The 22,999-nt window shown below is 48.0% G+C and overlaps 1 protein-coding gene across 4 annotated transcripts in view; it reads right to left on the bottom strand.

Moving 5' to 3' along the window:
• Window positions 1-22,999, bottom strand: part of LOC119781521 (disks large-associated protein 1-like) — a 111,136-nt gene that overhangs the window by 13,874 nt on the left and 74,263 nt on the right. For all 4 annotated transcript variants that reach the window (XR_005280585.1, XM_038282012.1, XM_038282030.1 and 1 more), the window contains 6 exons: window positions 19,362-19,486; window positions 7,054-7,179; window positions 5,824-5,982; window positions 5,664-5,746; window positions 5,463-5,508; window positions 3,045-3,326 (listed from right to left, as the gene is read on the bottom strand). Coding sequence is in view for 3 of the 4 variants with exons in the window: in XM_038282012.1 (XP_038137940.1) it covers window positions 3,045-3,326; window positions 5,463-5,508; window positions 5,664-5,746; window positions 5,824-5,982; window positions 7,054-7,179; window positions 19,362-19,486 (821 nt within the window). In the remaining variant the exon portion in view is untranslated. The remainder of the gene's footprint in view (window positions 1-3,044; window positions 3,327-5,462; window positions 5,509-5,663; window positions 5,747-5,823; window positions 5,983-7,053; window positions 7,180-19,361; window positions 19,487-22,999) is intronic.

Raw genomic sequence — 22,999 nt, 5'->3', positions numbered from 1 at the left:
AGGGACCATAGTCAAATGGTTCCCGGGGGCCAGAACGGGCGACATCAAATCCTACCTGAAACTACTGGCTAAGGATAAGGTTAAATACAGTAAGATTGTTATTCACGCTGGTGGTAATGACACCCGGTTACGCCGATCGGAGGTCACTAAAATTAGTGTTGCTTCGGTGTGTAAGTTTGCCAAAAAAATGTGGGACTGTAATTTTCTCTGGTCCCCTCCCTGATCTGACCAGTGATGACATGTTTAGCCGCATGTCGTCGTTCAACCGCTGGTTGTCTAGGTGGTGTCCTGAAAACAACGTGGGCTACATTAATAATTGGCAATCCTTTTGGGGAAAGCCTGGTCTGATTCGGAGAGACGGCATCCATCCCACTTTGGATGGTGCAGCTCTTCTTTCTAGGAATCTGGCCACATTTATTAGTCCTCCAAAACCCTGACCCCCCAGGGTGCAGACCAGGAAGCAGAGTCCTAGTTTAACAGACCTCTCTGCAGCTTCTCTACTGTTACCCACTCTTTACTCCATCCAGACAGTGTCTTGCCCACGACCAAAATCTAATAAATTTCCCAAAGAAATCCTGTTAAGTAGTAGAAGCAGGTTTTGTTAAATCCTGACTTGAAATTAAAATGACTCAAGTGTAAGAATATGGAACAAAACCAAAGGTAAACGTTTCTTATTTTTAACAGCATATGACATTGTTTCGCTACAATTAGATTCATGAGTTCATCGCTATTCATCTTTCACACACTGGAAACAGAGATGTAGTTCAAATACTGGCCGAGGAGGAGGAGTAGCAACAATCTTCCAGTCTGACTTACTGATTACTCCCAAAACAGTTAATACCTGCAACTCTTTGAACATTTAACCCTTAATTTCCCTGATCCAAATTTCAAGGCAAGAAAACCTCTTCTTTTTATAACTTTGTATCGTCCACCAGGTCCTTACTCTGAATTTTTAGATGAGTTTTCAGAGTTCCTTTCTTATTTGGTATTAAATACTGACAGGGTCATCATAGTGGGAGATTTTAACATCCATGCTGACATTGAAGGCGATAGCTTAAGAGCAGCCTTTAATGCTATCTTAGACACTATTGGCTTTGTTCAAAATGTGAATAGTCCCACGCATTCTCATCTTCATACTTTGGATCTTGTGCTGACATACGGCATAGAATGTGAAGAAATAACAGTATTTCCTCGCAACCCTGTCCTCTCTGACCACTTTCTAATAACCTTCAGGATTACTTTAACAGAGTTCTCCTCCCCCAAAAGAAGGTTACATTTTAGTAGATCTTTATCAGATAGTGCAGTTATAAATTTTAAAGAATCTGCTTCACTTTCTCTCTCCTCTGTGTCACTGAGCAGTGCTGCAGAGTGCAAAAGCTTAGCTTATTTCCCTTCACAGGTTGATGATTTTGTTGATGGGGTTGCTAGTTCTCTGCGTACTGCCTTAGACAACGCAGCTCCTTTGAAAATGAAAACCGTTAAAAATAGAAAGCTGGCTCCTTGGTTTAATGCAGAGCTGTGAATTTTGGAAGATTTGTTGATAAAATGAGAGATATTGGAGAGGGTTTCTTAATGGAAGCTGGGGTAAGGCTGGAAGAGCGGAGGGGTTATATGGGAGAGAGATGACAGGATAGGAGACAGGCACTGGGGAATATCTGATTTTATCGTTAAAAAATAGTGATATAAATATCTGAAGAGAAAATGGCGCTCTACATACTAGTTGTCTCTATTTTCCACTGGTCTTCAGGGCTTCCGTAGTTTTGTTAGGTCAGGTCATCAAACCTTGACCAGCAGTATTTTCCTGATCCATTTTAGAAGCTAGTTCAGGGGGAAAACTATTATTTAAAGGGAACACATGAGGCCGTGGAATAAAGGGGAAATATGCATACACCACAACGATGATTTGGAAGGACTTGCAAGGAAATTGAAGGCAAACTGAACCAGCATGGCTACCACAGCATCCTGCAGCGCCATGCTATCCCTCCGGTTTGCCTTTAGTTGGACCATCATTTATTTTCCAGCAGGACAATGAGCCCAAACACCTCCAGGCTGTGGAACGGATGTTTGACCAAGAAGCAGAGTGATAGGGTGATGGGCCAGATGACCTGGCCTCAACAATCACCGGAACTGAAACCAATCGAGTTGGTCTGGGCTGAGCTGGACCGCAGAGTGACGGCAAAAGGGCAACAAGTCCTAAGCATCCCTGGGAACTCCTTCAAGACTGTTGGAAAACCATTTCAGGTGACGAACTTTGGAAGCTCATCAAGAGAACGCCAAGAGTGAGCGAAGCAGCAATTACAGCTAAAGGGGGAAGAATCTAGAATATAAGACATATTTTCAGTTGTTCATGAAAATAAAGAAAACTCTTTGAATGAGAAGGTGTCCAAACGTTTGGTCTCTATTTAAACATGTGTATGAAATGATCCAATATAACCTACAATAACTTCAATGCTATCATTGTTCTAGACCATCAAATATTTTCAGCTCAGTCTGTCCAATCAGCTGCCTGTGGTGTCTTTAAATGTCCAGCAGGTGTCAGTATTCTGTGAGACAGAATCAATGCAGCATCAATAGAGTTTCCAGAAGTGACATCAGCAGCTAGACGGAAGGCAGGGAGCTGGATGAGGGCAGAGGACATGGCTGATGTTGGTTCATGTTTTAAGAAACGCTACCAATGCTGACCCACCCACTGCAGGGGTCAGAGGTCACCTTATCTGTCTCCTGTTGGACAACATGAGGATATTAGGCTGATCATTAATGCATCCAGATCCACTGAAAGAGACGTCTTCCTGTCTGATGGGTGACAGACGTCCTCTTCCTAACGTTTCACCGGGTTCAGCGGTTCTTTCTCCATTGATCCATTACTGGGTTTGATCTCATCAACTTGGACTCTGCCTCTACGAGTCGATTGAATTGAGACCTTTTGACCTTCAGACCTTTATTGGAAATTTGAGTTGGAAAAATAAACTGCATCCAAAAAAAGGTATTTATTAACATTTTATCCGAAGCGTCACACTGTGAGACAAAGCAAAGGGAGTCCTTACCTCCAGGATGGCAGAGCTGTTAAAGTTGGCATCCGGGGGGTCGTCGGTAACGGTGTCTATCCAGGGGTCTGGTGGGGGGAGGATGGAGGGGTCAAAACCAACATCTTCGTAATCATCTGAGGTGCAGGCATGGTAATGGTTCCCTGAGCCCTGAATGCTGACGGTGGAGGTGGCCGCATCGCGGGAATATTTCCGAGAGAGGCCGCAGGATGACAGGCGTCCTCGGTGAGGATGTGGAGAGTCCAGAGGAGTGTCCAGAAGGTCTGGTAAGTCTAGATCTGCCTGGATTGTAGAACAGTAAGTAACTGAGAGGAATCGGAACATTTAGCTGGACGAACTTTAGTGGTGAACATTAATACAGCAGGTTTTCCCTTTACCTGCTCAAATTAAGACTGATTCAATTTCATTAAAGACATTTTATCTTTTCTATGGAAGAGGATTAGGGCCACTGAAAAAAGAAAAAAAAAGTTAACTGATTTTTAAATTTTATTTTAGTATGAGAAAAAAAAGTCAGAATTCCGATTTCTGACTTTAATCTCAGAATTCCGACTGAGTTCTGAGATCTAACAAACATCAAGCTGTAGAAATCTCTGTTTTAAAGACTACAGGTCCCTTTTCAGAATATTAGCATACTGTGATAAAGTTCATTATTTTCCATAATGTTATGATCAAACTTGAACATTCACATATTTTAGATTCATTGCACACTAACTGAAATATTCCAGGTCTTTTATTGTCTTAATATGGATGATTTTGGCATAAAGCTCATGAAAAACCCAAAATATCTCACAAAATGAGCATATCATGATAAAGGTCTCTAAACGAGCTGCTATGCACCTAATCATCTGAATCAACAAATTAACTCTAAACACCTGAAAAAGATTCCTGAGGCCTTTAAAGCTCCCAGCCTGGTTCATCACTCAGAACCCCATCATGGGTCAGACTGCCGCCCTGCCTGCTGTCCAGAAGGCATCATTGACCCCCTCAGCCAGAGGCTCAGACACAGAGAGATGTTTCTGAACCAATAGGCTGTTCCCAGAGTGCTGCTGCATCGAGGCGCCTCAGTGGGATGGAGAAAGTGGCAGAAAACGCTGCAGAAGAGGAGACCCTGAGGTAGATTGTGGAGAAGGTTCGATTCCAGACCTTGGGGGACCAGAAGCAGTGGACTGAGTCTGGAGCAGAAACATCCAGAGCCACCGTGCACAGGCGTGTGCAGGAGATGGGCTACAGGTGCCTCATTCCCCAGGTCAGCCACTTTAGAACCAGAAACAGCAGCAGAGGCGCCTGACCTGGGCTACAGAGAAGCAGCTCTGGACTGTTGCTCAGTTTTACACGTCGTTTGGAAATCAAGGAGCCAGAGTCTGGAGGAAGACTGGGGAGAAGGAAATGCCAAAATGCCAGAAGTCCAGAGTCAGTAGCCTCAGTCAGTGATGGTCTGGGCGCCATGTCAGCTGCTGGTGTTGGTCCACTGGGTTTTATCAAGGCCAGGATCAATGCAGCTATCAGGAGATGTTGGAGCACTTCATGCTTCCATCTGCTGAAAAGCTTCATGGAGATGAAGACGACCTGGCAGCTGCTCACAGAGCCCAAACCACTGGTTACTGGTTTACTGGTATCACTGGGCTCAGTTGGCCTGCCGACCTCCTGACCTGAACCCCATAGAGAATCTGTGGGATATTGTGTAGAGAAAGATGAGAGATCTAAGACCCAACACTGGATGAGCTAAAGGCTAAACGCTATGGAAGCATCCTGGGCCTCCATGACGCCTCAGCAGGCTGATAGCCTCCATGCCGCGCCGCATTGAAGCAGCCATTTCTGCTAAAGGACCCCCCCCCCACCAAGTATTGAGTGCATAACTGTACAGAATTATTTAAAGGTTCACTTTTTTTGTAGTAAGAAAACTTTTCTTTTATTGGTTGGATGAAATATGCTCATTTTGTGAGGTAGGAATTTTGGATTTTCATGAGCTGTCTGCCAAAATAATCCGTATTAAGACAATAAAAGTCCTGAAATATTGAAATATATTAATGTTTAAGTTTTATCACTACAATATTTAAAATAATGAACTTTATCACAATATGCTAATATTTTGAGAAGGACCTGTAAACTAGCTCTCTGTTTTAATCTCCTTCTGTTCTTCCATTAATCAAACAGCATCAGCAGGGACGGAAAAACTCTCCTAATTCCATCATTTTCCACCAATGTGTTCCTGTTTCTCCCAAACAGCTGAATCTGAGAGCTGCACATCTCTGCCTTCATGGAGACCATCAGCATTAAGATCCACTATTCTGAGATCAAAGATCAAATTATACTGAAATAAAATTTTAAAATCTGTTAAGTTTTTTAATATTTTTTCAGTGGTGGTAATCCTCTTCCGTATTTTGCAGAGCTTCTCCTGCAGATGGAAGTGAGGCTTACCTGTACGGCTGCCGTCACACTGTTGGAGCGCTGCAGCCTCCGATATCTGACCGTCAGAAAGACCAAAAAGCAAAATGTTAAAATGTTTCCGGTTCATTCTGGCCTCCATGCAGATCAATCATTCAAAGACGCTAAACGACTGAATAATTATCTCCGGCTTTAATTAATCAAATCTTCAATCATTCTGATAATTTTCCTCACCCTCGGTCGTCCTCCACCTGCACCCCTACTGAGGTGAACTTGGATGGATCTTCTGGGTCTGGAACCTCTTCAGGTCCGTCCACCTACAGGACATCAGGGATGTTTTTACCTGTGATTGATGCAGGTGAACGTGCTGCAGCTGAAGCTTTCCTTTCAGTACCTGGATGCCGATGGAGAGACACTTCCCCTTCCTGAGGGCTTCCTTCCTGCATTCGTCCCCATGTTCTTCGACAGCCGTTCCTCTACTCAGGTGGGAGGAGCTGGCAGTGCTGACCGTCATGGTGCTGTTGCTGACATGTTGACTGGCGGGTCCGTGGACCTAAGGAGACGTGGATCCAGGCAGAGCTTAGAGGAATGAAGGTGATGCTGCACACATGGACACCACCCATCTGCATAGTCTGGATGCTGGTCAGAACCAACTGTAAGGCATGGAGGAGGGAGGATGATGCTGAGGGGCTGCCTCTGGTACTGACAGTGGGATGACAGGTGAGATGGTGGACCATGTCTGAACGGCTGAGTTAGAGTCGCTGGTCTGAGTTTAGAACATTCGACTCGTCAGAGAAGCAAAGAACAGAGACTGACCGTAACAAACCAAACTGATCGACTTCAGTCTGAAGGAAAAATTAAACGAAAACTGAGAAAAAAGGAACAAAGTTCAGAAAAAAATTATTTTTCAATCAGACAGAAACAGATTAAACTCATTTCTTTCCGTCTGGGATTTTATGAAGCAGGAATTCTATCCCTGGTCCTTGGGGGCCCTGTACTAGTCCTCGGGGCCCTTTGCTGGTCCTCGGGGCCCTGTGCTAGTCTTCAGGGCCCTGTGTTAGTCTTCGGGGCCCTGTTCTAGTCCTCTGGGCCCTGTGTTAGTCATCGGGGCCCTGTGTTAGTCCTCGGGGCCCTGTGCTAGTCTTCGGGGCCCTGTGCTAGTCTTCGGGGCCCTGTGTTAGTCCTCGGGGCCCTGTGCTAGTCCTCGGGGCCCTGTTCTAGTCCTCGGGGCCCTGTGTTAGTCCTCGGGGCCCTGTGTTAGTCCTCAGGGCCCTCTGCTGGTCCTCAGGGCCCTCTGCTGGTCCTCGGGGCCCTGTGCTGGTTCTCGGGGCCCTGTGCTGGTTCTCGGGGCCCTCTTTCCTTCATGTTTTGGGTGTTTCCCAGAGAACCAGCAAAGGGCCCCGAGAACCACTGGAGGGCCCAGAACACCTGGACTAAAGGATCCCAGATTAAACCAGATAACCAGAATCCGGTCCTTGATCCTCGTCAGGTTTTCAGCTGCTGCAGGTAAAATCTCACCAACACCTGGAATCGCTGCTCTGCTTGTTTCCAAGGAGGAAATATTTTCCTTCCTTAAACTGTTATTTACTCCTTTAATCAAACAGGAAGTAAGCGGAGAACCAACCTGAGCGTTGGCGGCTTCTATGGCAGCTGTTAAGGCCTTCATGCTGTCGATGCTCTCTGTTGAGTTGCTGAGGCCCGACTGGATCGTCATGTCACCTCTGGACCCTTCCTCCTCCATGTAGGCATCCTGGGGGGTTAAAACAAGAAACCCGCTTTGGAGCAACATCAGCGTATCTGAAGGGGGGGGGCTGCTGGACGCATTTTGACTCAACCAACATTATTAATCAGAACGTTTTCACTTTAGTGGATCTAACCAAAGATAAATCACTGATAAATTTCATTGATGAATAAATCTCTAAATTAAAATATAAATAAAAATTATACTTTCAATCTCTTGTCAGATAAAAAAATTATTATTTCCTTCAGTTCATATCTCTGAGCTAAATCCAACCTGGATAATCCAACCTGGATAATCCAACCTGGATAATCCAGGCTTGATAATCCAGGTTAAGAAAGTAAAAATCCTCTACGCAGATTATTGTTCACCATATTTAACTCCACAGCAAAGACAGAAGCTAATGTTTAAAACATTGTTTTTAAACTCCAGTTTTAAGAAGCCCGTTTTCTGCCCGTCTTAGGGGCGGATTTAGGGAACATGGGGCCCCTCTGAATAGAGAACACATCAAACAGCCCCATTCTCCAGATAGAGAAATGTTAATAGAATAGACATCCATTATCTGTTCTAGGTTGTGTCCCTCTCTTCTTGTCCCTTTTCTTCTTGTTTTCCTCTCTATGTTTTGTACTCAGCTGACTTTTCATGCTGTCTCTAAAGGAATGAAAGATTTTTTCCAAGCACTAAGCTCACTTAGCTGATTGCTCCTTCCTGTGTTTCCAAAAAGGCCAAAGTAAATAACCCAGTCCTTCTTTTCACTGTAGACAAGCCATGATCTGCTTATCTGTTCTCCATTTTTCATTTGGATGAAATAATAGCTGCATGAATCATGACAGCAGACAAGATAGAGGAGAGCAGGAGGCGGGGTTACCAATCTACTCGCTCTGGAGAGCAGAGTTCGCTGCTTTTAGATGTTGTACCGCCCCCTGTGGTGCTGCTGGATCAGCCAGCTCAGCCTTCAGTCTAACAAGCTGTGGTCTGTCTGTCAGGTAGTCTTTGATCCAGGTGGTTGTTGGTGCCTCCACCTGAGTCTGCTGGAGTTTCTCTCCAAGTCAGTCAGGCTGAATCTGGAGAAATCAAAGACCACGATCCTCACAGTGCTGCCTGCCTGGTCTAAATGACAGTGGGTTTGTGGAAAAAGGTGGATGATGACATCATCAACTCCATCTCCATGGTGATAAGCAAACTGCAGGGGGTCCTGATAGCTGCTGGTTTGCTTACTGAGGTTAACCAGCAGAAGGACCTTCATGATGTGGTTGTCAGGGCAACAGCTCTATAGTCACTGAGGACTGCTGGCTGAGTCTTCTTTGGTCCTGGATCAAGGCAGGAGGTCTATAGTCACTGAGGACTGCTGGCTGAGTCTTCTTTGGTCCTGGAACAAGGCAGGAGGTCTATAGTCACTGAGGACTGCTGGCTGAGTCTTCTTTGGTCCTGGAACAAGGCAGGAGGTCTATAGTCACTGAGGACTGCTGGCTGAGTCTTCTTTGGTCCTGGAACAAGGCAGGAGGTCTATAGTCACTGAGGACTGCTGGCTGAGTCTTCTTTGGTCCTGGATCAAGGCAGGAGGTCTATAGTCACTGAGGACTGCTGGCTGAGTCTTCTTTGGTCCTGGAACAAGGCAGGAGGTCTATAGTCACTGAGGACTGCTGGCTGAGTCTTCTTTGGTCCTGGAACAAGGCAGGAGGTCTATAGTCACTGAGGACTGCTGGCTGAGTCTTCTTTGGTCCTGGAACAAGGCAGGAGGTCTATAGTCACTGAGGACTGCTGGCTGAGTCTTCTTTGGTCCTGGAACAAGGCAGGAGGTCTATAGTCACTGAGGACTGCTGGCTGAGTCTTCTTTGGTCCTGGAACAAGGCAGGAGGTCTATAGTCACTGAGGACTGCTGGCTGAGTCTTCTTTGGTCCTGGAACAAGGCAGGAGGTCTATAGTCACTGAGGACTGCTGGCTGAGTCTTCTTTGGTCCTGGAACAAGGCAGGAGGTCTATAGTCACTGAGGACTGCTGGCTGAGTCTTCTTTGGTCCTGGAACAAGGCAGGAGGTCTATAGTCACTGAGGACTGCTGGCTGAGTCTTCTTTGGTCCTGGAACAAGGCAGGAGGTCTATAGTCACTGAGGACTGCTGGCTGAGTCTTCTTTGGTCCTGGAACAAGGCAGGAGGTCTATAGTCACTGAGGACTGCTGGCTGAGTCTTCTTTGGTCCTGGAACAAGGCAGGAGGTCTATAGTCACTGAGGACTGCTGGCTGAGTCTTCTTTGGTCCTGGAACAAGGCAGGAGGTCTATAGTCACTGAGGACTGCTGGCTGAGTCTTCTTTGGTCCTGGAACAAGGCAGGAGGTCTATAGTCACTGAGGACTGCTGGCTGAGTCTTCTTTGGTCCTGGAACAAGGCAGGAGGTCTATAGTCACTGAGGACTGCTGGCTGAGTCTTCTTTGGTCCTGGAACAAGGCAGGAGGTCTATAGTCACTGAGGACTGCTGGCTGAGTCTTCTTTGGTCCTGGAACAAGGCAGGAGGTCTATAGTCACTGAGGACTGCTGGCTGAGTCTTCTTTGGTCCTGGATCAAGGCAGGAGGTCTATAGTCACTGAGGACTGCTGGCTGAGTCTTCTTTGGTCCTGGAACAAGGCAGGAGGTCTATAGTCACTGAGGACTGCTGGCTGAGTCTTCTTTGGTCCTGGAACAAGGCAGGAGGTCTATAGTCACTGAGGACTGCTGGCTGAGTCTTCTTTGGTCCTGGAACAAGGCAGGAGGTCTATAGTCACTGAGGACTGCTGGCTGAGTCTTCTTTGGTCCTGGAACAAGGCAGGAGGTCTATAGTCACTGAGGACTGCTGGCTGAGTCTTCTTTGGTCCTGGAACAAGGCAGGAGGTCTATAGTCACTGAGGACTGCTGGCTGAGTCTTCTTTGGTCCTGGAACAAGGCAGGAGGTCTATAGTCACTGAGGACTGCTGGCTGAGTCTTCTTTGGTCCTGGAACAAGGCAGGAGGTCTATAGTCACTGAGGACTGCTGGCTGAGTCTTCTTTGGTCCTGGAACAAGGCAGGAGGTCTATAGTCACTGAGGACTGCTGGCTGAGTCTTCTTTGGTCCTGGAACAAGGCAGGAGGTCTATAGTCACTGAGGACTGCTGGCTGAGTCTTCTTTGGTCCTGGAACAAGGCAGGAGGTCTATAGTCACTGAGGACTGCTGGCTGAGTCTTCTTTGGTCCTGGAACAAGGCAGGAGGTCTATAGTCACTGAGGACTGCTGGCTGAGTCTTCTTTGGTCCTGGAACAAGGCAGGAGGTCTATAGTCACTGAGGACTGCTGGCTGAGTCTTCTTTGGTCCTGGAACAAGGCAGGAGGTCTATAGTCACTGAGGACTGCTGGCTGAGTCTTCTTTGGTCCTGGAACAAGGCAGGAGGTCTATAGTCACTGAGGACTGCTGGCTGAGTCTTCTTTGGTCCTGGAACAAGGCAGGAGGTCTATAGTCACTGAGGACTGCTGGCTGAGTCTTCTTTGGTCCTGGAACAAGGCAGGAGGTCTATAGTCACTGAGGACTGCTGGCTGAGTCTTCTTTGGTCCTGGAACAAGGCAGGAGGTCTATAGTCACTGAGGACTGCTGGCTGAGTCTTCTTTGGTCCTGGAACAAGGCAGGAGGTCTATAGTCACTGAGGACTGCTGGCTGAGTCTTCTTTGGTCCTGGAACAAGGCAGGAGGTCTATAGTCACTGAGGACTGCTGGCTGAGTCTTCTTTGGTCCTGGAACAAGGCAGGAGGTCTATAGTCACTGAGGACTGCTGGCTGAGTCTTCTTTGGTCCTGGAACAAGGCAGGAGGTCTATAGTCACTGAGGACTGCTGGCTGAGTCTTCTTTGGTCCTGGAACAAGGCAGGAGGTCTATAGTCACTGAGGACTGCTGGCTGAGTCTTCTTTGGTCCTGGATCAAGGCAGGAGGTCTATAGTCACTGAGGACTGCTGGCTGAGTCTTCTTTGGTCCTGGAACAAGGCAGGAGGTCTATAGTCACTGAGGACTGCTGGCTGAGTCTTCTTTGGTCCTGGAACAAGGCAGGAGGTCTATAGTCACTGAGGACTGCTGGCTGAGTCTTCTTTGGTCCTGGAACAAGGCAGGAGGTCTATAGTCACTGAGGACTGCTGGCTGAGTCTTCTTTGGTCCTGGAACAAGGCAGGAGGTCTATAGTCACTGAGGACTGCTGGCTGAGTCTTCTTTGGTCCTGGAACAAGGCAGGAGGTCTATAGTCACTGAGGACTGCTGGCTGAGTCTTCTTTGGTCCTGGAACAAGGCAGGAGGTCTATAGTCACTGAGGACTGCTGGCTGAGTCTTCTTTGGTCCTGGAACAAGGCAGGAGGTCTATAGTCACTGAGGACTGCTGGCTGAGTCTTCTTTGGTCCTGGAACAAGGCAGGAGGTCTATAGTCACTGAGGACTGCTGGCTGAGTCTTCTTTGGTCCTGGAACAAGGCAGGAGGTCTATAGTCACTGAGGACTGCTGGCTGAGTCTTCTTTGGTCCTGGAACAAGGCAGGAGGTCTATAGTCACTGAGGACTGCTGGCTGAGTCTTCTTTGGTCCTGGAACAAGGCAGGAGGTCTATAGTCACTGAGGACTGCTGGCTGAGTCTTCTTTGGTCCTGGATCAAGGCAGGAGGTCTATAGTCACTGAGGACTGCTGGCTGAGTCTTCTTTGGTCCTGGAACAAGGCAGGAGGTCTATAGTCACTGAGGACTGCTGGCTGAGTCTTCTTTGGTCCTGGAACAAGGCAGGAGGTCTATAGTCACTGAGGACTGCTGGCTGAGTCTTCTTTGGTCCTGGAACAAGGCAGGAGGTCTATAGTCACTGAGGACTGCTGGCTGAGTCTTCTTTGGTCCTGGAACAAGGCAGGAGGTCTATAGTCACTGAGGACTGCTGGCTGAGTCTTCTTTGGTCCTGGAACAAGGCAGGAGGTCTATAGTCACTGAGGACTGCTGGCTGAGTCTTCTTTGGTCCTGGATCAAGGCAGGAGGTCTATAGTCACTGAGGACTGCTGGCTGAGTCTTCTTTGGTCCTGGAACAAGGCAGGAGGTCTATAGTCACTGAGGACTGCTGGCTGAGTCTTCTTTGGTCCTGGAACAAGGCAGGAGGTCTATAGTCACTGAGGACTGCTGGCTGAGTCTTCTTTGGTCCTGGAACAAGGCAGGAGGTCTATAGTCACTGAGGACTGCTGGCTGAGTCTTCTTTGGTCCTGGAACAAGGCAGGAGGTCTATAGTCACTGAGGACTGCTGGCTGAGTCTTCTTTGGTCCTGGAACAAGGCAGGAGGTCTATAGTCACTGAGGACTGCTGGCTGAGTCTTCTTTGGTCCTGGAACAAGGCAGGAGGTCTATAGTCACTGAGGACTGCTGGCTGAGTCTTCTTTGGTCCTGGAACAAGGCAGGAGGTCTATAGTCACTGAGGACTGCTGGCTGAGTCTTCTTTGGTCCTGGAACAAGGCAGGAGGTCTATAGTCACTGAGGACTGCTGGCTGAGTCTTCTTTGGTCCTGGAACAAGGCAGGAGGTCTATAGTCACTGAGGACTGCTGGCTGAGTCTTCTTTGGTCCTGGAACAAGGCAGGAGGTCTATAGTCACTGAGGACTGCTGGCTGAGTCTTCTTTGGTCCTGGAACAAGGCAGGAGGTCTATAGTCACTGAGGACTGCTGGCTGAGTCTTCTTTGGTCCTGGAACAAGGCAGGAGGTCTATAGTCACTGAGGACTGCTGGCTGAGTCTTCTTTGGTCCTGGAACAAGGCAGGAGGTCTATAGTCACTGAGGACTGCTGGCTGAGTCTTCTTTGGTCCTGGAACAAGGCAGGAGGTCTATAGTCACTGAGGACTGCTGGCTGAGTCTTCTTTGGTCCTGGAACAAGGCAGGAGGTCTATAGTCACTGAGGACTGCTGGCTGAGTCTTCTTTGGTCCTGGAACAAGGCAGGAGGTCTATAGTCACTGAGGACTGCTGGCTGAGTCTTCTTTGGTCCTGGAACAAGGCAGGAGGTCTATAGTCACTGAGGACTGCTGGCTGAGTCTTCTTTGGTCCTGGAACAAGGCAGGAGGTCTATAGTCACTGAGGACTGCTGGCTGAGTCTTCTTTGGTCCTGGAACAAGGCAGGAGGTCTATAGTCACTGAGGACCGCTGGCTGAGTCTTCTTTGGTCCTGGAACAAGGCAGGAGGTCTATAGTCACTGAGGACTGCTGGCTGAGTCTTCTTTGGTCCTGGAACAAGGCAGGAGGTCTATAGTCACTGAGGACCGCTGGCTGAGTCTTCTTTGGTCCTGGAACAAGGCAGGAGGTCTATAGTCACTGAGGACCGCTGGCTGAGTCTTCTTTGGTCCTGGAACAAGGCAGGAGGTCTATAGTCACTGAGGACTGCTGGCTGAGTCTTCTTTGGTCCTGGAACAAGGCAGGAGGTCTATAGTCACTGAGGACTGCTGGCTGAGTCTTCTTTGGTCCTGGAACAAGGCAGGAGGTCTATAGTCACTGAGGACTGCTGGCTGAGTCTTCTTTGGTCCTGGAACAAGGCAGGAGGTCTATAGTCACTGAGGACTGCTGGCTGAGTCTTCTTTGGTCCTGGAACAAGGCAGGAGGTCTATAGTCACTGAGGACTGCTGGCTGAGTCTTCTTTGGTCCTGGAACAAGGCAGGAGGTCTATAGTCACTGAGGACTGCTGGCTGAGTCTTCTTTGGTCCTGGAACAAGGCAGGAGGTCTATAGTCACTGAGGACTGCTGGCTGAGTCTTCTTTGGTCCTGGAACAAGGCAGGAGGTCTATAGTCACTGAGGACTGCTGGCTGAGTCTTCTTTGGTCCTGGATCAAGGCAGGAGGTCTATAGTCACTGAGGACTGCTGGCTGAGTCTTCTTTGGTCCTGGAACAAGGCAGGAGGTCTATAGTCACTGAGGACTGCTGGCTGAGTCTTCTTTGGTCCTGGATCAAGGCAGGAGGTCTATAGTCACTGAGGACTGCTGGCTGAGTCTTCTTTGGTCCTGGAACAAGGCAGGAGGTCTATAGTCACTGAGGACTGCTGGCTGAGTCTTCTTTGGTCCTGGAACAAGGCAGGAGGTCTATAGTCACTGAGGACTGCTGGCTGAGTCTTCTTTGGTCCTGGATCAAGGCAGGAGGTCTATAGTCACTGAGGACTGCTGGCTGAGTCTTCTTTGGTCCTGGAACAAGGCAGGAGGTCTATAGTCACTGAGGACTGCTGGCTGAGTCTTCTTTGGTCCTGGAACAAGGCAGGAGGTCTATAGTCACTGAGGACTGCTGGCTGAGTCTTCTTTGGTCCTGGAACAAGGCAGGAGGTCTATAGTCACTGAGGACTGCTGGCTGAGTCTTCTTTGGTCCTGGAACAAGGCAGGAGGTCTATAGTCACTGAGGACTGCTGGCTGAGTCTTCTTTGGTCCTGGAACAAGGCAGGAGGTCTATAGTCACTGAGGACTGCTGGCTGAGTCTTCTTTGGTCCTGGAACAAGGCAGGAGGTCTATAGTCACTGAGGACTGCTGGCTGAGTCTTCTTTGGTCCTGGAACAAGGCAGGAGGTCTATAGTCACTGAGGACTGCTGGCTGAGTCTTCTTTGGTCCTGGAACAAGGCAGGAGGTCTATAGTCACTGAGGACTGCTGGCTGAGTCTTCTTTGGTCCTGGAACAAGGCAGGAGGTCTATAGTCACTGAGGACTGCTGGCTGAGTCTTCTTTGGTCCTGGAACAAGGCAGGAGGTCTATAGTCACTGAGGACTGCTGGCTGAGTCTTCTTTGGTCCTGGAACAAGGCAGGAGGTCTATAGTCACTGAGGACTGCTGGCTGAGTCTTCTTTGGTCCTGGAACAAGGCAGGAGGTCTATAGTCACTGAGGACTGCTGGCTGAGTCTTCTTTGGTCCTGGAACAAGGCAGGAGGTCTATAGTCACTGAGGACTGCTGGCTGAGTCTTCTTTGGTCCTGGAACAAGGCAGGAGGTCTATAGTCACTGAGGACTGCTGGCTGAGTCTTCTTTGGTCCTGGAACAAGGCAGGAGGTCTATAGTCACTGAGGACTGCTGGCTGAGTCTTCTTTGGTCCTGGAACAAGGCAGGAGGTCTATAGTCACTGAGGACTGCTGGCTGAGTCTTCTTTGGTCCTGGATCAAGGCAGGAGGTCTATAGTCACTGAGGACTGCTGGCTGAGTCTTCTTTGGTCCTGGAACAAGGCAGGAGGTCTATAGTCACTGAGGACTGCTGGCTGAGTCTTCTTTGGTCCTGGAACAAGGCAGGAGGTCTATAGTCACTGAGGACTGCTGGCTGAGTCTTCTTTGGTCCTGGAACAAGGCAGGAGGTCTATAGTCACTGAGGACTGCTGGCTGAGTCTTCTTTGGTCCTGGAACAAGGCAGGAGGTCTATAGTCACTGAGGACTGCTGGCTGAGTCTTCTTTGGTCCTGGAACAAGGCAGGAGGTCTATAGTCACTGAGGACTGCTGGCTGAGTCTTCTTTGGTCCTGGAACAAGGCAGGAGGTCTATAGTCACTGAGGACTGCTGGCTGAGTCTTCTTTGGTCCTGGAACAAGGCAGGAGGTCTATAGTCACTGAGGACTGCTGGCTGAGTCTTCTTTGGTCCTGGAACAAGGCAGGAGGTCTATAGTCACTGAGGACTGCTGGCTGAGTCTTCTTTGGTCCTGGAACAAGGCAGGAGGTCTATAGTCACTGAGGACTGCTGGCTGAGTCTTCTTTGGTCCTGGAACAAGGCAGGAGGTCTATAGTCACTGAGGACTGCTGGCTGAGTCTTCTTTGGTCCTGGAACAAGGCAGGAGGTCTATAGTCACTGAGGACTGCTGGCTGAGTCTTCTTTGGTCCTGGAACAAGGCAGGAGGTCTATAGTCACTGAGGACTGCTGGCTGAGTCTTCTTTGGTCCTGGAACAAGGCAGGAGGTCTATAGTCACTGAGGACTGCTGGCTGAGTCTTCTTTGGTCCTGGAACAAGGCAGGAGGTCTATAGTCACTGAGGACTGCTGGCTGAGTCTTCTTTGGTCCTGGAACAAGGCAGGAGGTCTATAGTCACTGAGGACTGCTGGCTGAGTCTTCTTTGGTCCTGGAACAAGGCAGGAGGTCTATAGTCACTGAGGACTGCTGGCTGAGTCTTCTTTGGTCCTGGAACAAGGCAGGAGGTCTATAGTCACTGAGGACTGCTGGCTGAGTCTTCTTTGGTCCTGGATCAAGGCAGGAGGTCTATAGTCACTGAGGACTGCTGGCTGAGTCTTCTTTGGTCCTGGAACAAGGCAGGAGGTCTATAGTCACTGAGGACTGCTGGCTGAGTCTTCTTTGGTCCTGGATCAAGGCAGGAGGTCTATAGTCACTGAGGACTGCTGGCTGAGTCTTCTTTGGTCCTGGAACAAGGCAGGAGGTCTATAGTCACTGAGGACTGCTGGCTGAGTCTTCTTTGGTCCTGGAACAAGGCAGGAGGTCTATAGTCACTGAGGACTGCTGGCTGAGTCTTCTTTGGTCCTGGAACAAGGCAGGAGGTCTATAGTCACTAAGGACTGCTGTTTGAGTCTTCTTTGGTCCTGGATCAAGGCAGGAGGTCTATAGTCACTGAGGACTGCTGGCTGAGTCTTCTTTGGTCCTGGAACAAGGCAGGAGGTCTATAGTCACTGAGGACTGCTGGCTGAGTCTTCTTTGGTCCTGGAACAAGGCAGGAGGTCTATAGTCACTGAGGACTGCTGGCTGAGTCTTCTTTGGTCCTGGATCAAGGCAGGAGGTCTATAGTCACTGAGGACTGCTGGCTGAGTCTTCTTTGGTCCTGGAACAAGGCAGGAGGTCTATAGTCACTGAGGACTGATGGCTGAGTCTTCTTTGGTCCTGGAACAAGGCAGGAGGTCTATAGTCACTGAGGACTGCTGGCTGAGTCTTCTTTGGTCCTGGATCAAGGCAGGAGGTCTATAGTCACTGAGGACTGCTGGTTGAGTCTTCTTTGGTCCTGGATCAAGGCAGGAGGTCTATAGTCACTGAGGACTGCTGGCTGAGTCTTCTTTGGTCCTGGAACAAGGCAGGAGGTCTATAGTCACTGAGGACTGCTGGCTGAGTCTTCTTTGGTCCTGGAACAAGGCAGGAGGTCTATAGTCACTGAGGACTGCTGGTTGAGTCTTCTTTGGTCCTGGAACAAGGCAGGAGGTCTATAGTCACTGAGGACTGCTGGCTGAGTCTTCTTTGGTCCTGGAACAAGGCAGGAGGTCTATAGTCACTGAGGACTGCTGGCTGAGTCTTCTTTGGTCCTGGATCAAGGCAGGAGGTCTATAGTCACTGAGGACTGCTGGCTGAGTCTTCTTTGGTCCTGGAACAAGGCAGGAGGTCTATAGTCACTGAGGACTGCTGGCTGAGTCTTCTTTGGTCCTGGAACAAGGCAGGAGGTCTATAGTCACTGAGGACTGCTGGCTGAGTCTTCTTTGGTCCTGGATCAAGGCAGGAGGTCTATAGTCACTGAGGACTGCTGGTTGAGTCTTCTTTGGTCCTGGATCAAGGCAGGAGGTCTATAGTCACTGAGGACTGCTGGCTGAGTCTTCTTTGGTCCTGGAACAAGGCAGGAGGTCTATAGTCACTGAGGACTGCTGGCTGAGTCTTCTTTGGTCCTGGAACAAGGCAGGAGGTCTATAGTCACTGAGGACTGCTGGCTGAGTCTTCTTTGGTCCTGGAACAAGGCAGGAGGTCTATAGTCACTGAGGACTGCTGGCTGAGTCTTCTTTGGTCCTGGAACAAGGCAGGAGGTCTATAGTCACTGAGGACTGCTGGCTGAGTCTTCTTTGGTCCTGGAACAAGGCAGGAGGTCTATAGTCACTGAGGACTGCTGGCTGAGTCTTCTTTGGTCCTGGAACAAGGCAGGAGGTCTATAGTCACTGAGGACTGCTGGCTGAGTCTTCTTTGGTCCTGGAACAAGGCAGGAGGTCTATAGTCACTGAGGACTGCTGGCTGAGTCTTCTTTGGTCCTGGAACAAGGCAGGAGGTCTATAGTCACTGAGGACTGCTGGCTGAGTCTTCTTTGGTCCTGGAACAAGGCAGGAGGTCTATAGTCACTGAGGACTGCTGGCTGAGTCTTCTTTGGTCCTGGATCAAGGCAGGAGGTCTATAGTCACTGAGGACTGCTGGCTGAGTCTTCTTTGTTCCTGGAACAAGGCAGGAGGTCTATAGTCACTGAGGACTGCTGGCTGAGTCTTCTTTGGTCCTGGATCAAGGCAGGAGGTCTTCCACATCCCTGGAACTGTCTCCAGGGTAAGACTAAGGGGGAAGAGGTGCTGTAGAATCCCACAGAGCTGCTCTGCTCAGGCGTGTGTTTTATAGCTTAATTGGTTTTATTTCCATTTAGTTTCTGGTGGTATCTGAGTTCTCATGTATTCCTTGTTGACCCTCTGCCGCCCTCTAGTGTCAGTCTCCTTCCCCTTCGTTCCCCTCTAGATTCTTCTGTACACACCTGCTCCCAATCAGTCCTTGTTGTGTTTGCCATTTATACTCCGCTTCAGTTACTATTTGCTTGTTCCTCATCGTTTCTTTGCTCTTCATGTGTCTCTCCTGTTTTCTTTTTTTTCTGTATTTTGTTTTGGACTTTGCTTCTGGTTCCTTTGGATCAACATTAAATCTACAAGAAACCACCTCAGCTTCCGTCTCTGCATTTGGGTCGTCTAAAAACCTCCACTCAACCTGACTAATCCAGTTCTTTCCTGCCATATAGTAGAATCACAGAATCACAAAACATTAAAATAAACAGCGAAGTTAAAACATCAGAACAGTTTTTCTATACAGAAATGGTCGACCTGATATAATTGTGCTACGTTCCCCCTGCAGCATAGAGCCCTTTGCTCTGCATATATTGCTTCCCTCTCTGTCCCCCGACCTTCTTTCTTCTGTTTGTTTCTCTTTTCCGCATCAAAATAACCTTTCAAGCAAATTCTACTAAAGTTTTATGTATGAAGCACAGGATTGTAATGACAGCCGTAACGCTCTGCATGTCTCTTCTGTTCGGAAATCAGAACTATTCTGAGATCTTTGCTGCAAAAAAAGGGGCAACTTTAACAACAATGTTGAGTCAAAACTCAGTGGTGCAAGAAGAAAAATAGAAAGTTCAGGTAAAGTAGAGTCCTGCTGTTGAGGGTAAGGTTTCTAATAATTTTAGAGATCAGTTGATGAGAACCCATTACGTGTTTGAATCAGAAAGAAATGTGACGTAACAACATGAACCAATGATGCGGAGCTCAGTACCTGTGCAGACTCTGTGCTGCTTTGGGCTGTAATAGAGATGTATGGCTTGGAGGCCGTGGAGCAGGTGGAGGTCCGCGGCGGCACTGGTGGGGGGGTTTTCTTATAGGTAGTGATGCAAGATGAAACTACAAAAAGCAGAAGGAAGAGGAGATAAGAAATGAGTTACATAAACAGGTGTAGTGGGAAAAAGTATTCAACTATTTACTCCGGTTAAATAAATGGAGATTGATGGATTTCACTCAGTCAGCGCTTTATTCTATCTTTGCAAAGAGAGAACAGTTCATCATATGACGCTTACTGCACGGTAATCAGCCCTCATGCAGGCGTTGTGTGGCCTTACAGGTGAAACAGGCTGTGTCATGATGGGTTCACTAAAAGCGACCCAAGAATGCAGAACACCACTGACGGACACAAGGATGAAAGTTAAACAGTTTATTTATGCACAAGCACACAGTATACACTGGTTCAGGTTCGGGGCCTGGATTCTGGTTCACCGGAGTCTGCGTGAGAGACAGTTCAGTTAGCGTTGCCAACAGAGGTTTGATTTCCTGAAGTTTACCGATTGTACCTTGAGGGTTCTTGAGGTTAGCTTTGGGAGAGTCTCTGTTGGTTCTGGAGATGAGTTCATCAGCAGAGTCCGCTTGCTGCTTCAGCGTCTCACGTCTTATTTGAATAGACCTTGGCTTTGGGTTTTCCAGCTCTAGTCCAGAGCTGCTTGGAGGTTCACTGTGAATCTTCAGGTTTGGCTCTGAGGGTCGGCTCGGCAGGTTAGCTCTTCCTGAGCTTACACAGAGGAGACACAGGTTTCCTGGAAAACAGAGACAGGGGTTAGAATCCAAGCTGGATTCAAAAGTCATTGAATTACACTGAGGATCTAGGCTTAAGCGCTGACCAACTGGAACAACACTGCGGCGTTGAGGCAAGGTCTGAAGACAGCTTAAGTAGTGGATCCTCTGATGGTCTAGACGAGCTGCAGCTGTGCAGGAGGCTCCCTCAGAGGATCCACGGCGGACTCTGCTGGAGAAAGGTGGAATTTCTCCAGCTCCCAACAGGCTGGGTGAAAAACCTTCATAGTGAGTAAATAGGATAATTTAATATATTAGATAAGAGAAACTAAATTCTCCGACCTCGGTGGTTTCTGCCTGTTTGGATTATTCTTATTAATTACCTGTGAGTCTGTTAAACCCTAATAATACCTGTCTGTTACCTGTCAGAACTAATGTTTTCCCAGTAGTTTATCTAATTAGGAAAGTTTGATAGTCCGGATTAAAAGCCAACTTCATTACATACATTGCAAAGATGTAGAAATGGAATTAGAGCGGCATGATTGGTCTAACAACAAAGTGTAATATTTTGATAATGTTGTGATGATGGCGCCTTAGCTGTTAATTTCATTCACCTGTCTGACTCTGCCCGGTTTCATGTGATCCGCCTGCTCCTGCCTCTATGTAAGCTGCCATCAGGGCCAGATTATTCTTGATCCTTTGGTGTGAGAGTCTTCTAGCGTTACTGTAATGTTCTGATTGGCTGGTTCTGACCCGTCTCTGTATTCGGACCTTGGGGCCTTCCTGCCCCTGTCTGATCTGTTTACCTGACCTGTCTGTGGATTCTGTTGGACTCTTCTTGTGGACTGAACCTGGATCTGACTGCCGACTTTGACCTGGATTATCCTTCCTTCCTCCGTCTGCTCGGGTCTGATCTCCTGCCAGTCCTGCAGCCTTCTAGGCTTCAGCGTCTGGAACTTTCTGGCAGCATCTGTTGCATTTTGTCAGATAACTGGTCGGATCCTACCTCATTCTCTGAATACAGACTGAACTGTACAACCAGGTTAACGACTCACGCTTTCATACTCATCCTCCATCAGATTATCGTAGTCACTAACCTGTGTTTCTCTCCTGTAGAGCTCCCTGCCTTAGATGCTGTAGCCACTGCTACTGCAGATCCGCAGATCCAGTTGTTAAAAAAAAACTTTTTGAGTTATCCCACTGTCTGTCTTGCCTTGAACACTGGGTCCCTCCTTTCTGAGTCATTACAGATAAGGCTGCAGCCATGGATGTCTCCTCATCTGTAAATGTGTATGATGTAATGATGAGATGATGTACAGTAGCACAAAGATTGATGTTTAAAAAGGAATTGTAGGGGACCAGCCAAGGACCCATCAAGGAAAGTGGGTAAATTTTGAATGGCAACTACTGTGATGATGTAATAATCTGATGATGATGTAATGACGTGGCAGACTGGAGTTGTATAAAAGGCTTCTTTACTGTGAATCTGGTCCACTTCCTGAGAAGTGAGCCCGGTTGGTGAGCAGCTGCCTTCTGTAACTCTGAGTCTGAATAAGATTATCATTTCTATCAGAATCTATTGTCATTTCTCCTGGTTAAGTTTGTGTTTGGGCGATGCTGATCGGGTGGCGGTGAGGGGGGGTGATCCTTTCACCCATCATTCCTGGGTGAAAGGATCTGGAATTTAGCCCTGGATCTGTTAGTCCGTGAGGCAGACACCCTGTCTACTTTTAAGGCTAGGCTTAAAACTTTCCTTTTTGATAAAGCTTCTAGTTAGAGTGGCTCAGGTTATCCTGATCTATCTCTATACAGGTGCTGGTCATAAAATTAGAATATCATGAAAAAGTAGATTGATTTCAGTAATTCCATTTAAAAAGTGAAACTTGTATATTATATTCATACATTACATACAAACTCATATATTTCAGATGTTTATTTTGTTTAATTTTGATGATTACAAATGACAACAAATGAAAATCTCAAATTCATCATATCAGAAAATTAGAATATTACTGAAGACCAATAAAAACAAAGGATTTATAGAAATGTTGGCCAACTGAAAAGTATGAACATGAAAAGTATGAGCATGTACAGCACTCAGTATTTAGTTGGGCCTCCTTTGGCCTGTATTACTGCAGCAATGCGGCGTGGCATGGAGTCGATCAGTCTGTGGCACTGCTCAGGTGTTATGATAGCCCAGGTTGCTCTAATAGTGGCTTTTAGCTCTTCTGAATTGTTGGGTCTGGTGTATTGCATCTTCTTCTTCACAATACCCCATAGATTTTCTATGGGGTTAAGGTCAGGAGAGTTTGCTGGCCAATTAAGAACAGGGATACCATGGTCCTTCAACCAGGTACTGGTAGCTTTGGCACTGTGTGCAGGTGCCAAGTCCTGTTGGAAAATGAAATCTGCATCTCCAAAAAGTTGGTCAGCTGCAGGAAGCATGAAGTGCTCTAAAACTTCCTGGTATGTGGCTGCGTTGACCCTGGACCTCAGAAAACACAATGGACCAACACCAGCAGATGACATGGCACCCCAAACCATCACTGACTGTGGAAACTTTACACTGGACTTCAAGCAACGTGGATGAAGTGCCTCTCTTCTTTTCCTCCAGACTCTGGGACCTTGATTTCCAAAGGAAATGCAAAATTTACTTTCATCAGAGAACATGACTTTGGACCACTCACCAGCAGTCCAGTCCTGTTTCTCTTTAGCCCAGGCAAGACGCTTCTGACGCTGTCTGTGGTTCAAGAGTGGCTTGACACAAGGAATGCGACAGCAGAAACCCATGTCTTTCATACGTCTGTGTGTGGTGGTTCTTGAAGCACTCACTCCAGCTGCAGTCCACTCTTT

This window comes from Cyprinodon tularosa, unplaced genomic scaffold, assembly GCF_016077235.1.
Source record: "Cyprinodon tularosa strain WSP-4 unplaced genomic scaffold, ASM1607723v1 ctg1038, whole genome shotgun sequence".
In the NCBI taxonomy this organism is placed as follows: Eukaryota; Metazoa; Chordata; class Actinopteri; order Cyprinodontiformes; family Cyprinodontidae; genus Cyprinodon; species Cyprinodon tularosa.
The sequence above is the reverse complement of the archived record's forward strand: the minus strand, read 5'-3'. Positions and strand labels throughout refer to the sequence as shown.